The sequence below is a fragment of the Cervus elaphus genome, chromosome 31 (genome assembly GCF_910594005.1).
Source record: "Cervus elaphus chromosome 31, mCerEla1.1, whole genome shotgun sequence".
Classification (NCBI taxonomy): Eukaryota; Metazoa; Chordata; class Mammalia; order Artiodactyla; family Cervidae; genus Cervus; species Cervus elaphus.
The window spans coordinates 9,127,114-9,140,392 of record NC_057845.1 but is presented as its reverse complement, the minus strand read 5'-3'; the positions used below and the strand labels follow the sequence as shown (position 1 = coordinate 9,140,392).

The 13,279-nt window shown below is 39.2% G+C and overlaps 2 protein-coding genes across 7 annotated transcripts in view; one reads left to right on the top strand and one right to left on the bottom strand.

Annotated features, from left to right (window-relative positions):
- Positions 1-6,153, bottom strand: part of LOC122687293 — a 26,437-nt gene extending 20,284 nt beyond the window's left edge. The window contains exons 1-2 of the mRNA XM_043892652.1: positions 5,801-6,153; positions 4,221-4,265 (exon numbers count right to left, since the gene is read on the bottom strand). Of these exons, the coding sequence (XP_043748587.1) occupies positions 4,221-4,265; positions 5,801-6,153 (398 nt within the window). The remainder of the gene's footprint in view (positions 1-4,220; positions 4,266-5,800) is intronic.
- Positions 5,824-13,279, top strand: part of N6AMT1 (N-6 adenine-specific DNA methyltransferase 1) — a 23,709-nt gene continuing 16,253 nt past the window's right edge. For all 6 annotated transcript variants that reach the window (XM_043893021.1, XM_043893020.1, XM_043893019.1 and 3 more), the window contains exons 1-3: positions 5,824-5,979; positions 8,529-8,615; positions 9,582-9,672. In XM_043893021.1, coding sequence (XP_043748956.1) covers positions 5,846-5,979; positions 8,529-8,615; positions 9,582-9,672 — 312 coding nt within the window. In that variant the 5' untranslated portion in view covers positions 5,824-5,845. The remainder of the gene's footprint in view (positions 5,980-8,528; positions 8,616-9,581; positions 9,673-13,279) is intronic.

Sequence of the window (13,279 nt, the reverse complement as noted above, 5' to 3'; positions counted from 1 at the left end):
AATCCCATCATGAAGGCCTGCCCTCTCATGACTTCCTCTGAACCTAATACCTCCCAAAGGCCTCACCTCCAAATACATCGAGGTGTATGGTTTCTACATAAGAACTGTGGGGAGGTGAGGGCACCACACTTTGGTCCACAGTTGGGCATATGCAAGATCCAGGCAAAGAAGAGTCTTGGAGTAACAGTGTATGTTCTGGCAACACTGACCAAAGTCAGCTTTTTAGTCATCCTCCAGCTCACACGGTGACTTCTTCCAGACTGGGATGAAGTAAATGTGATTACTGTCTGAAAGCTCATATGTCTAGATCTCTAAACATGGTTTCAATGCGCTACCTCCAAAGGATGTCTTCTACCCAAAAGTGTAGCTTTGTAGTTAAACAATTACATCTTGAAATAATGTAACAGAGAAGAACAAACCTGACTCCATATTACATCTATTCCTTTAGCTCCAATCTTTGTGCTCTGTTGCCTGTGCTTGGTCATGCTGGTTCTGCACCTTTTCTTTAAAAAAAAAAAATGTTGGTTATAGCCTGAAATGTGCCGCCCAGGCGGCGCTAGTGGTTAAGAACCTGCCTGCCAATCCAGGAGACAGATATGCAAGTTTGATCCCTGGGTCAGGAAAATCCCCTGCAGGAGGGAAAGGCAACCCACTCCAGTATTGCGTGGAGAAGTCCGTGGACAGAGGAGTCTCGTGGGGTACAGTCCATAGAGTTGCAAGGAGTCAGTCACAAATGAAGCAACTTGGCACACACGCTCCCATATCCTGTATTATATAGAACAGTCCATTCTCAAGGCTCTGACCTTAAAGGTGTAACACTTTTCCATTCATATAAAATGTTGCAGAACAGAGAATAACATTTGTCTTGTTTATAGGAACATTGTGACCAGACCTACCTGTGGACAGTGGCAAAAGCAAAGAATTCTATCATCAAGGAGTTTGCAACTTTATAAAAGAAGCCTGAATTCTAACTCAGGTAAGATGGTTTTGGGGTTCTAGTCCACCATCTTCTCAGATGGATGGCTTTCTGAGGAAAGTTGCTATTCCTTGAACTTGTCTCTAGATTTTTTTTGGCTTGTTTTGGAAGCAAAGGAGACGGGATTACCAGACCACCTGACCTGCTTCTTGAGAAATCTGTATGCAGGTCAGGAAGCAACGGTTAGAACTGGACATGGAACAACAGACTGGTTCCAAATAGGAAAAGGAGTATGTCAAGGCTGTATATTGTCACCCTGCTTATTTAACTTATATGCAGAGTACATCATGAGAAACGCTGGGCTGGAAGAAGCACAAGCTGGGATCAAGATTATGGGGAGAAATATCAGTAACCTCAGATACTCAGATGACACCACCCTTATGGCAGAAAGTGAAGAAGAACTAAAGAGCCTCTTGATGAAGAAAGAGGAGAGTGAAAAAGTTGGCTTAAAGCTCAACATTCAGAAAACTAAGATCATGGCATCTAGTCCCATCACTTCATGGCAAATAGATGGGGAAACAGTGGAAACAGTGGCTGATTTTATTTGGGGGGCTCTAAAATCACTGCAGATTGTGACTGCAGACATGAAATTAAAAGATGCTTACTCCTTGGAAGGAAAGCTATGACCAACCTAGACAGCATATTAAAAAGCAGAGACATTACTTTGCCAACAAAGGTCCATCTAATCAAGGCTATGGTTTTCCCAGTGATCATGTATGGATGTGAGAGTTGGACTATAAAGAAAGCTGAGCGCCAAAGAATTGATGCTTTTGAACAGTGGTGTTGGAGAAGACTCTTGAGAGTACCTTGGACTGCAAGGAGATCCAACCAGTCCATCCTAAAGCAGATCAGTTCTGGGTGTTCATTGGAAGAACTGATGTTGAAGCTGAAACTCCAATACTTGGCCACCTGATGTGAAGAGCTGACTCATTGGAAAAGACCTTGATGCTGGGAAAGATTGAGGGCAGGAGGAGAAGGGGACGACAGAGGATGAGATGGCTGGATGGCATCACTGACTCAATGGACATGGGTTTGGGTGGACTCCGTGAGTTGGTGATGGACAGGGAGGCCTGGCGTGCTGCGATTCATGGGGTCTCAAAGAGTCGGACACAACTGAGCGAGCGACTGAACTGAACTGATACAAGCTTGCTGCGTGCTAAGCTGTTTGTGGGATTCTCCAGGCAACAATACTGGAGCGGGTAACCATGCCCTCCTCCAGGGGATCTTCCCGACCCAGGGATGGAACCCGTGCCCATTAGGTCTCCTGCACTCACCGGTAGGTTCTTTACCACTAGAGACACCTGGGAAGCCCCGCGCAAGCTTGGGACTTGGTGAAAATGTCTGTAGAGACTGAGCTTTCTTGAACTGATATCTCTACAGAGAAACCAAAAGCTAGGTAGGAATATGACTTTCTTACCAAACCTCACTTTTTAAAATATTCTTATTTTTCTTGAAATAGAAATGGATAGGATAAAGTTTCATAAGCCAGGGAAAAGATGCAGTTTATGATTCCTAAACTAAAATATCACTGTGCAGAAAAGAGAAGTAAATGATGAATATCCACGATGATCATTTTTATGAAAACTTAGTTCAAGAAGATACTGAATTTTATTCATGATTAGTCTTTTTTTAAAAAAAGGAAAGGGTAGTTATTAACTGCAGAGATTAACAGGAAAGGTTTATTTCTGTGCTTTATTCTGTATAAACACAGTGTGATTATGCTTTCTGTTGTGAATTTCAGTAAAACATGATTTAAGACTACAGCAAGGGTGCCATTAAAATGTGAATATTAACTTTCCAATAATTTCTAGAAATTGAAATGGAATCTGTTTGGCACTAACATGACAGTTTGACACCAACGAAAATATTTTATGTAGTTATGTAAGTGATAAAAATAAATGTTTTATAGAAACTTATCCAGAAGGACTTACAACTAGGAAAAACAATCATAATTAACACGATCTCATAAAGTACGCAGCTGCCAAAGATAACTTTTAGACCAGCTGAAGGTGATGAGGTCATTGCTGGTCCTAAGTTCATAAGATCTGAGCACCTGTAGAGATTCTTTTTAAAAGCACTGAAAAGAATTAATTTTCCAACCATAGACAGGCTGATGGTCGCCCTCTTTTATGTGCCTCTGTATTGTGCCAAAGTAATGGAATTGAATGCATGCTTCAACTTTGCTAGCAGCCGTTCCTATGGTGCAGAAGTAAATGTGTAAACTCTACCCGAACCAGCTGGAAAAAAAGACATGAATCTACTATTTCTGAATTTATTATGGAGCCTAGATTTTGTTTCCAGGATAGAATGTGTCCAAAGCAACCAAATTTAAGAAGAGAGTTGTGAAATCATCCAGTAGATGAGTAACCATGTTGACAATTCAACTGGCTAACGCAAACAGAACTGTATTGGCAGGTAACCCACTGCTTACTGCACTGGCTGGGCAGTACTGAATTCTTTTTAACATTTTTAACCAAGATTGTTATCCCATGAGAATATTAACAACAGCAATGTCAGCAGGGCAAAAACCAGCTTTGTCAAGCATACACGTGCTCATCGTGTCTGACTCTTTGTGACCCTATGGACTGTAGCCCATCAGGCTCTTTTGTCCATGGGATTTTCCAGGCAAGAATACTGGAGTGGGTTGCCAATTCCTAAATTTATAAGGTATACTGAGGATTATTAAATCAATAATAATTATGATAATAGTAATATAACAGAAGGAATTTCATTAACATGCTTATCTTTCAACTGTACATTTAACTGTCATTTTCATTAAGATATTTAAAATTACACTTCTAACCAAATACATACACACACCCTTTATATATATATATATATATATATATATATATATATATATGTATATATATGTATATATAATGTTTCACAGTTTGCTTTTTTTTAAAGCAGTTTTAGATTCACTGAAAATTGAATCGAAAGTACACAGTTTAAATATATTTAATGTATGAAACTGAAGCTGAAGCTCCAATACTTTGGCCACCTACGCCAAGAACTGACTCGGTGGAAAAGACCCTGAGGCTGGGAAAGATCAAAGGCAGGAGGAGAAGGGGACAACAGAGGATGAGATAGTTGTATGGCATCACCAACTCAACGGACATGAGTTTGAGCAAGCTCTGGGAGATGGTGAAGGACAGGGAAACCTGGCGTGCTGCTGTTGGTGAGGTCCCAAAGAGTCAGACACGACCGAGCTACTGAACAAAAACCAAATGTATGTGTATACCTTACAACCCTGCTGATCCATTCTCGGTTGAATCCCAGGAAATTTCTGTAAAAGATCAGAAAAAGCTATGTTTAAGAAAATTAATTACAGTGATGTTCATAACTAACCCTAAATGTTTACCAATTGATATTTATCCATTCCGGATAGAAATTGTTTTATATTTTCAAAGAATAAGAAAACTATATGGCAATTAAGAGGAATAAACTAGCTTTATATATCAAAATTAAAATCTTAATGTTGAATGAGAAGGAAATTTGAAGAAAAATATGTTCAACCTGTTACCAGTTATACAAATATGAAAACACATACACGAGATGTTGTCTATGAATGCATGAATAAAAGCTTAAAAACATAGGTTAGATGAATACCGAATTCATGAAAAGAAGTTACTTTGGATTGAGGATTACAAAATGGAACCGAAGGTGAGTACAGAAAGAACACCCAATTCACTTGTAATATTTTAGTTCTCATATTTTAAAACTATTTTAAGGAAACTTAAGAAAACACTATTATTTGTCAAATCTGGGTGGCGGATATTCAAGGTTTTTAAAAACATTATCCAAGTACTTCGTATTTTTATTTGTCAAATTTAAAACACTAGATGTCAATGTTTTATTGAGAAAGAAATTTCAAAAGTTGACTCAAAAAGACTGCAAATACCTGAATAGTTTAAAATCTATAGAAGATCCCCCCAAACACCAGAGAATATCCACTGAAAAAGGCACCAAGCCCAACTGGTTCTATGGGTAAGTTTTATATATTTCAGAAATAATGTCCTACGGAACCCTAACCCTGATACAAAACAGAACTAGTTCATTAGCACTCCAAATTCAGCAGTGCATTTTTAAAATACTTTTATTTATTTACTTCTAACTGCACTAGGTCTTCATCGCAGTGCCTTGGCTTTCTGTGTAGTTGCAAGCAGTGGCTACTTTCTAGCTGTGGTGCAAGGGGCTTCTCATGCCCCTGGCCTCTCTTGTTGCAGATCAACAGCTCTAGAGCTCGGGCTCAGTAGTGGTGGTGCTTGGGGGGAGGGTGGGTTGTAGTCGTCACACATGTGGAATTGTCCCAGAGCAGGGATCCAATCCAAGGAAGTCCCAGCAGTGTATTAAACGACAGAAAAACGCATCCTTTTGCACGAGTGAGGTTTATAAAAAGAGAACATTCATGATACACCATCAAGAAGGCAATTTTTGTAATATTACTAAAAAGTGAAATAAGGAAAAAAAAATCTTAATCTAAAGGCTCAAGGCTGAACGTTCAACTGATGGAAAAGAAAAAATATCGTTAAATTTGGTAACCATTCTATTATGGATTTTTTCGAATCCTTGCAAACTAGGAATAGAAGAGAACTTCTAAATATAAAGAAAGATTAGTCAAAAACAACAGAGGCTGCCTCTACCCAGCGCTAGGCCATAAAATAAAATACAATTTAACATTCGAAAGAAGCAAACAAACGTGAGTAGTTGCAGATTATACAACTGTCTAATTAGCAATGGAAAGACACCCGCCGACCAGCCCTATGGGAGGCTCCTCGCCGCCCCTGGTGCCCCGCCCCCGCGGCCAGGCCTTGCACTTACGCATGCGCAACTTTGGCGCACGCGCGCCGGCCGGAAGAGGAAAAGATGGCGGCGCCCAGCTTCCCCACGCCGCTGTACGGGCATGTGGGCCACGGCGCCTTCAGCGACGTGTACGAGCCCGCGGAGGACACTTTTCTGCTGCTGGACGCACTCGAAGCGGCGGCGGGCGAGCTCACGGGGTGCGAGGAGGGCGAGGGTCCCCGCGGGAGAGGGCTCGGGAGTCCTGGAGAGGCGGCGGCGCAGGACCAAGGCAAGGACTGTCGCCGCCCTCCCCGCGAGGAGGCGGTGTCGGCCCACTTGGGGACAGCTGACACCAAAATACTGTAACTGAGGATTTTCCCGTGGATACACATAATCAGTGCGGCAGGGAGCTATCCGCTTTCTTCCCAAGGTGGTGTTTTGGTTTCGGGGGCTCTGTGTTTCCTCACCTTTTCAGGATGTAACATTTCCTATCAGCTGTTAATCTGAAGAGCCTAAAGAGTGGCGGTGTTATAACACGTTCAAAAACGAAACATCCTGAGAACGCTGCGTCTCAATATTACCGTTTTTAGTAAATATCAGTGCCCCATGGCATTATTGAATCTACGCAGTACATAAAAGCATCCTCCAGCAATGGAAGGGCACAAAAAAGAAATGAGGTTGTAAAATATCGGAGTAGGAGAGTGTGTTTAAACCCCCTGGATAGCATACTCAGCTACCCAGCAAAAGCCTGGCCACGTGTGGCTACTGAGCACTTGAAATGTGAATAGCACTGAGTTTTTAATTAAATCATAAAAAATTTAAAGTTACATGCAGCTAGCTGCCTATAGAATATACCCTAGCTCATAATAAGTATTAAAATTGATTTGTTGAAGCGCTCATATAGGTTTTAATTTAATATAAAAAGTGAATACTTTGTCATTTTTTAGATGAAAGCAATTTGGGTAGTTAGATTTAATTAATTTGGGCTTCCCGGGTAGCTCAGCTGGTAAAGAATCCACCTGCAGTGCAAGATACCCCCTGCTTCCTGGGTTGGGAAGCCCCCATGGAGAAGGGATTGGTTACCCACTGCAGTATTCTTGGGCTTCCCTGGTGGTTCAAATGGTAAAGAATCCCCCTGTAAAGCGGGAGACCTGTATTCCATCCCTGGGTTGAGAAGATTCCCTAGAGAAGGGCATGGTAACCCACTCCAGTATTCTTGCCTGGAGAATTGCCATGGACAGAACAGCCTGGTGGGCTACAGTCCGTGGGGTCCCAAAGAGTCCACACAACTAAGCATACAGCACACACAGATTTAGTTAGAGATCAAAAGTTGAAATGGGGTTTTTTTCAGGATGAAACAGGCTGTCAGGCTTAGAAGGTCCAAATTGTGTTTCTCTCTCTTGGTCAGATTTTTCCGTATATAAATTGTCCCAACTCTTATTAAACTAGTTTTTCATTGTAAGCATTGAAACTTTTGGATCTACTGGAATACAGAATGGAACAGTACTGTGTTGTTTTTTTTTTAACAGTACTGTTTTATAACATGTCTTTTATTATCAAGATATCCCAGAAAGATTTTAAAGCACAAATTGCCTTGCTGTAAAAGGAACTGTTTTTATTTTAAAGTCTTGGGTATTTCTGGTCATGGAATTCTAATTATTTATGAGGCCATGATAGTTAAAGTTTCAAATAGAAGCCTCCTGGTAAGATTCAACAGACATTCCTACTGCACAGTAAAGTCTTGTCAGATGTACAGAGCAGTTCCAGAAGTTAGAAACCCCTAGAGTCTGTTGGTTTTTAATAGTTCATTTGGGAAGTTAGGTGCTAAGAGTGCCCCTTAAATACCATCAAACCTATTTCTGGAATGGGGATAATTTGTACTTTTACTGTAAATACAAGATTATGTTGTTGTTGTTTAGTCACTAAGTCATATCCAACTCTTTGCAACCCCCTGGTCTGTAGCCCGCCAGACTCCTCTGTCCATGGGATTTTCCAGGCAAGAATCCTGGAGTGGATTGCCATTTTCTTCTCTAGGGGATCTTCCCAACCCAGGGATCAAACCCTCATCTCCTGCATTGGCAGGTGGATTCTTTACCACTGGGTCACCAGGGACGCCCATATACAAGATGATAGGGAAGGATAAGTATGGTAGAATCAAGAATTTATGTATTTAATTGCATTCTTAAGAGTGTTATTAATATTCTAAGGTCAGATTACTTGGGTGTTTTCCCAATTCAGTGTAGTGATGTACAAATACGGAATTTCTCCGCTGCTCTCAGTCTATTATTAGTAGAAGAGGGTGGCGGGGGGAGCTTCTTGTCTTCCCCTGGGATATGCTGATGGATTCATGAGTTACTTCAAAATGAGAGAAAACATCTTTTATAAATAAATATTGTAATAATACCTTTTTGTTTTTAGGAAACACCAAACTAGGAGCTCCTTCTGGGAAAAGCTGATGTCTTCCATATTAATATTTCCAATCCTAAATTAACATTCCATTGTTTATGTAATGTTTTGTGAAAATCAAAAACTATGTATTATTTTGCAAACTTCAATCACACACCCAGAATTTCAACAGTTTTGAACAATAAGTGAGCACTAAGTGATTGTTGGAAATTAGCTTATTTATAAATTTCTTTTATATTTCCATGTATTTGCAGGTGAGGGATGATTCTGGGAAATAGACATTAAAAGTAGCATGAGTTATTTTCCATGATGTATATTTTAATACCACTGTGCTAGTATTTATTTTATTTTGTTTTTTTAGAGTGGAAATATGCCTCGAGGTTGGCTCAGGGTCTGGAGTGGTGTCTGCATTCCTAGCCTCTGTGATCGGGCCTCAGGCTTTGTATATGTAAGTGTAAGCAGACACATTCATCCACACCTTGGTCTGAGAGAGTCACTGTGACTATGACTGCTTGAATGAAACCATTTTTGTAAGTGGATAATATGTATCTGATAGTGTCTATTTTAAGTGTACTCAGGACTCTGATTACAAATTATGCCTCCCTAAAAGTGACAAATGCATGTTCAGAATTGTCCTATTATACTGCATAATTGTAGAAGCCACATAATAATTTTAAGTCATCTCTAAATTTGAATCATTTTTAGATAAATAATTTATCAGAAGAAAATTGGAACATAATGTCTTTATAGAAGATTTGAGGATATAGAAAATATAAACAAGAAAATAAAAATCACCCATAAATTTTACCACATGTGGCCCAACTGTTTCCTCTTTTTCTTTCTTCACTTCCTGTATTTTTCATTTAATACTGTATGATGAGCATTTTCCCTTTAAATTTCATTTTTGGTAGCTGCATAGTATTTCTCCATTGGATTCAAATTTTTTTTTTTTTACCATTTATTTTTATTAGTTGGAGGCTAATTACTTTACAATATTGTAGTGGTTTTTGCCATACATTGACATGAATCAGCCATGATTTACATGTGTTCCCCATCCTGATCCCCCCTCCAGCCTCCCTCCCCATCCCATCCCTCTGGGTCTTCCCAGTGCACCAGCCCCGAGCACTTGTCTCATGCATCCAACCTGGGCTGCTGATCTGTTTCACCCTTGAGATTGGATTCATAATTTAATAAATTCCTTCAGATATGTTTGCATGTAGCTATATTCTACTCTTGGACTTTACATCAATATAACAAATTTTTTCATCAGCATGACAAATCTGAATTGTTTTTTTATTCACCATTATAAAGTATTTCAACTTTTTTCTAAATCTACTTTATATAAAAGGAGTGAAACATTCTTTGAATTTTTATCAATAGACATAGGGTATAGTTTTTTCTTTTCGGTTTATAGGTGCACCGATGTCAACCCTGAGGCAGCAGCATGTACCCTGGAGACGGCACGTTGTAACCAAGTCCACATTCAGCCAATAATTACAGATTTGGTAAGCTGTTACTCCTTGTCCAGAAGTGTAATAATTAATTTTCTTTTCAATTAGGTTAAGGTCAAGATGATTTATGTCAAGATGTGATTATTTCATTAACTTTTAATGAAATAAAAGTGATTAGTTCATTAACTTTTAACTTTTAACCCAGTACAGTACAGTGCAGTTCAGTCATTCAGTGGTGCCGACTCTTTTTTAACCCACTACAGAAAGTAAATTCTTAACTGATCAATTCAGCTCAGTTCAGTTGCTCAGTCGTGTCTGACCTTTGTGACCCCATGGACTGCAGCACGCCAGGCCTCCCTGTCCATCACCAACTCCTGGAGTTTACTCAAACCCATGTCCATTGAGTCGGTGATGCCATCCAACCATCTTATCCTCTGTCGTCCCCTTCTCCTCCCCCCTTCAGTCTTTCCCAGCATCAGGGTTTTTTCAGATGAGTCAGTTCTTCCCATCAGGTGGCCAAAGTATTGGAGTTTCAGCTTCAACATCAGTCCTTCCAATGAATATTCAGGACTGACCTCCTTTAGGATGGACTGGTTGGATCTCCTTGCAGTCCAAGAGACTCTCAGGAGTCTCACAGTCCAAAAGCATCAATTCTTCAGCTCTCAGCTTGCTTTATAGTCCAACTCTCACTTCCATACATGACCACTGGAAAAACCATAACCTTGACTAGATGGACTTTTGTTGACAAAGTAATGTCTTTGCTTTTCAATATGCTGTCTAGGTTGGTCATAACTTTCCTTCCAAGGAGTAAGCGTCTTTTAATTTCATGATTGCAATCACCATCTGCAGTAATTTTGGAGCCCAAAAGTGATTTGGGGCTCTTAACTGATACAATCCACAATCCAAAGGAAACTTCTGTTGGCTTGTGCAGATCAGGTATCTTTCAGTCAGAAGTGAAGAGAATCCATCAAACTGGCTTTAATAAAAAAGAGTGGATGGCTTCAGGCACAGCTGGTTTCAGGAACTCAAATGATGTTACAGGCATCTTTTTCTTAGCTCTAAACTTCTTTCTAGTAGCTCTGTTCCTCTGCAGTCTTTGGCTGCATGGTAGCAAGATGCTTGCATGTCCATATCTTATTTCTCAGCAATGCTGCAGGGAAAGAAACACTTTTGTTTCTTCAGTTTCTCTAGCAGAAACCCCAGACTGAGTACCATTTGTATCAACTTTGGTCATATAACCATCTCTTGGTCTGTTACTGTGATCCACGGGGATTGGATATGCATGAGATTGACTTGAGCCTGAGTGGTAGTCCCACTCCCGCAGCTGGGTTGAAATAAACCCTACCCGTACCACTCTGATTGAGGAGGAGCAGAGGTAGAGTTTCCTCAACGAAAGTCAAGGAGACGTCATCAGAAGAAAGGCAGAATGGGTCCAAGGCAGGTAAAAACAACAGGTGACAACTCCAGAACCATTACTTTAAGTTACGCATCATACATTTTTCAATTCCAGTTTTTAGAATATTTTTGATTATATAAGTAAGATTTGGATAATTTTGAACCCTTTTTTTACTTATAAATGTTAATGACTTTTTTAAAGCAAAAATCATAATAGTATGTACAAGGTGGGCCTAAGACGTATAAAATGCTTTTGTGCTGTTTGGCCTGTATTACTCTTACACTGATAAGGTTTTGAGGTTTTTCTTTTTTTTAAACTCACAAATGATTTAAGGAATCAAGCCAAAGATCTAAGAAATTTTGTATCACTAGAAGTCATCAGTGCCATTATTAAAAATTAGACTATCAAGAAAGATACTCAGTTGATTTACATGAAATCGGTATGGTGATTTTGCTCTTGAAATTTTTTAATATGTCCATAATTAGTATTAAATATATGTTTTTTTGGTATAACAATAAAACTTTAGAAATAGAAGAAATTCAGAATGTCTATTTTTGTTAACAGGTAAGGGACATTTTTGAAAGTCGCTAAACTAATACAGTGATAAATCCAGAGTTTATGCCCAGATTGTCTGAATCAAAACCTAGAGGTCTCACAGCTTTTTGGAGGTGGAAGTCAGTTCTAAAGCTGTCAGAATCCATTCTGTCAATAGTGAAAGTTGGCCATGATACTCAGTGCTGACTTGTGGCAAAGAAAATAGGAAGAGGTAGGTATAAAGTGAAGTGAAAGTTGCTCAGTCATGTCTGACTCTTTAGTCCATGGAATTCTCTAGGCCAGAGTACTGGAGTGGGTTGCCCTTCTCTTCTCCAGGGGATCTTCCCAACCCAGGGATCGAACCCAGGTCTCCCGCTTTGTAGGCGGATTCTTTACCAGCTGAGCCACAAGGGAAGCCCACTTTCAAAACTACATTTGCTTGTATTCAGAACACTAGACATAGATTATCAAAACTATCAAAAACTATTGTTTTGGATAATTGAGTTTGTTTACAAAGTTTACAAAATTTGTATTTCCTTTTTAGTTTTAGAAGGAAGTCTTTTTCAAATGTGTCTTATGCACTTCCTTACATTCTTAAACTGAACATAATTTTACCTTTTAGTGATTCAAGGTCATTAATATGAATATCAGTCATCATTCTATACTGTATGTGATGATGACAAGGCTTATTAGATTCTAAGTTTTTATTTTCTGCAGTGATTCTGAGTTTTTATTTTCTCTCCTCTTTGTCTTTTCACTTGATTTATGTGTCATATTTCACTGCTACCCATGGATTGCACTTCTCTCTTTTCACATGCTTTGTGCTAGAAATGTGTGGATGTGTGCTAAGTCAATTCAGTCATGTCCAACCCTGCGACCCTGCGGACTGTAGCCTGCTGGGCTCCTCTGTCCATGGGATTCTCCAGACAAGAATACTGGAATGGGTGGCCATGCCCTCCTCCAGGAGATCTTCCCAACCCTGGGATCGAACCCATGTCTCCTACATTGCAGGCGGATTCTTTTACTGCTGAGCCACCAGGGAAGCCCTTGTGCTAGAATATCAGGCAATTAATTTAGTTAGATTTGTATTTAAACTAAGAGTTTAACAGTCCTGAATAAAAGACATTTTTCGTTTTGTTCTATAGAAAGTTGTATCAGTTCAAAGACTTAAAAGACGCCAAACAACTTATGTTTTTAATGTCTCTTCCCACTATTTTTAGTTCTTTTTTCTTTGATATATAATTGTTTCAGCCAGTACATTTACAAGTTACTAAAGAAGTAGAAAAGTACAGCCCCATCATCTGGTATTTTTGTCATTAATATATGTTTTCTGTCATCTTACAAAACATTTCCTTTAGTTGTAGAAAATAAGTATTTAAGTTAGCAGCTATAAATTTAAAGTTGTGTACAAATCTATGTAGAATATATGAGAGCTTGTCTCCTTATTTTATCTTCTAAAAGTGAGCGCAGAGTGTAGCTATTGAAGCTATTGAAGAGCAGAGTGTTCATTTTGATAAATAGCTTATTTTCCTTATTTTTAGGTGGAAGCATGTTTTTTTAATCTGAATCAAAATATAAAAATATTTATCTCCATTTCTGTCTTAAGTTTGGCCTCTAACACACTTTTGTCTAAAAATGTGGGAGAATATATTTAAAGATTGATTGATTGATCCATCTATCCAACCATCTACTTATTTATTTATTTCTGGGTCCAGCTTAAAATTCTGACTC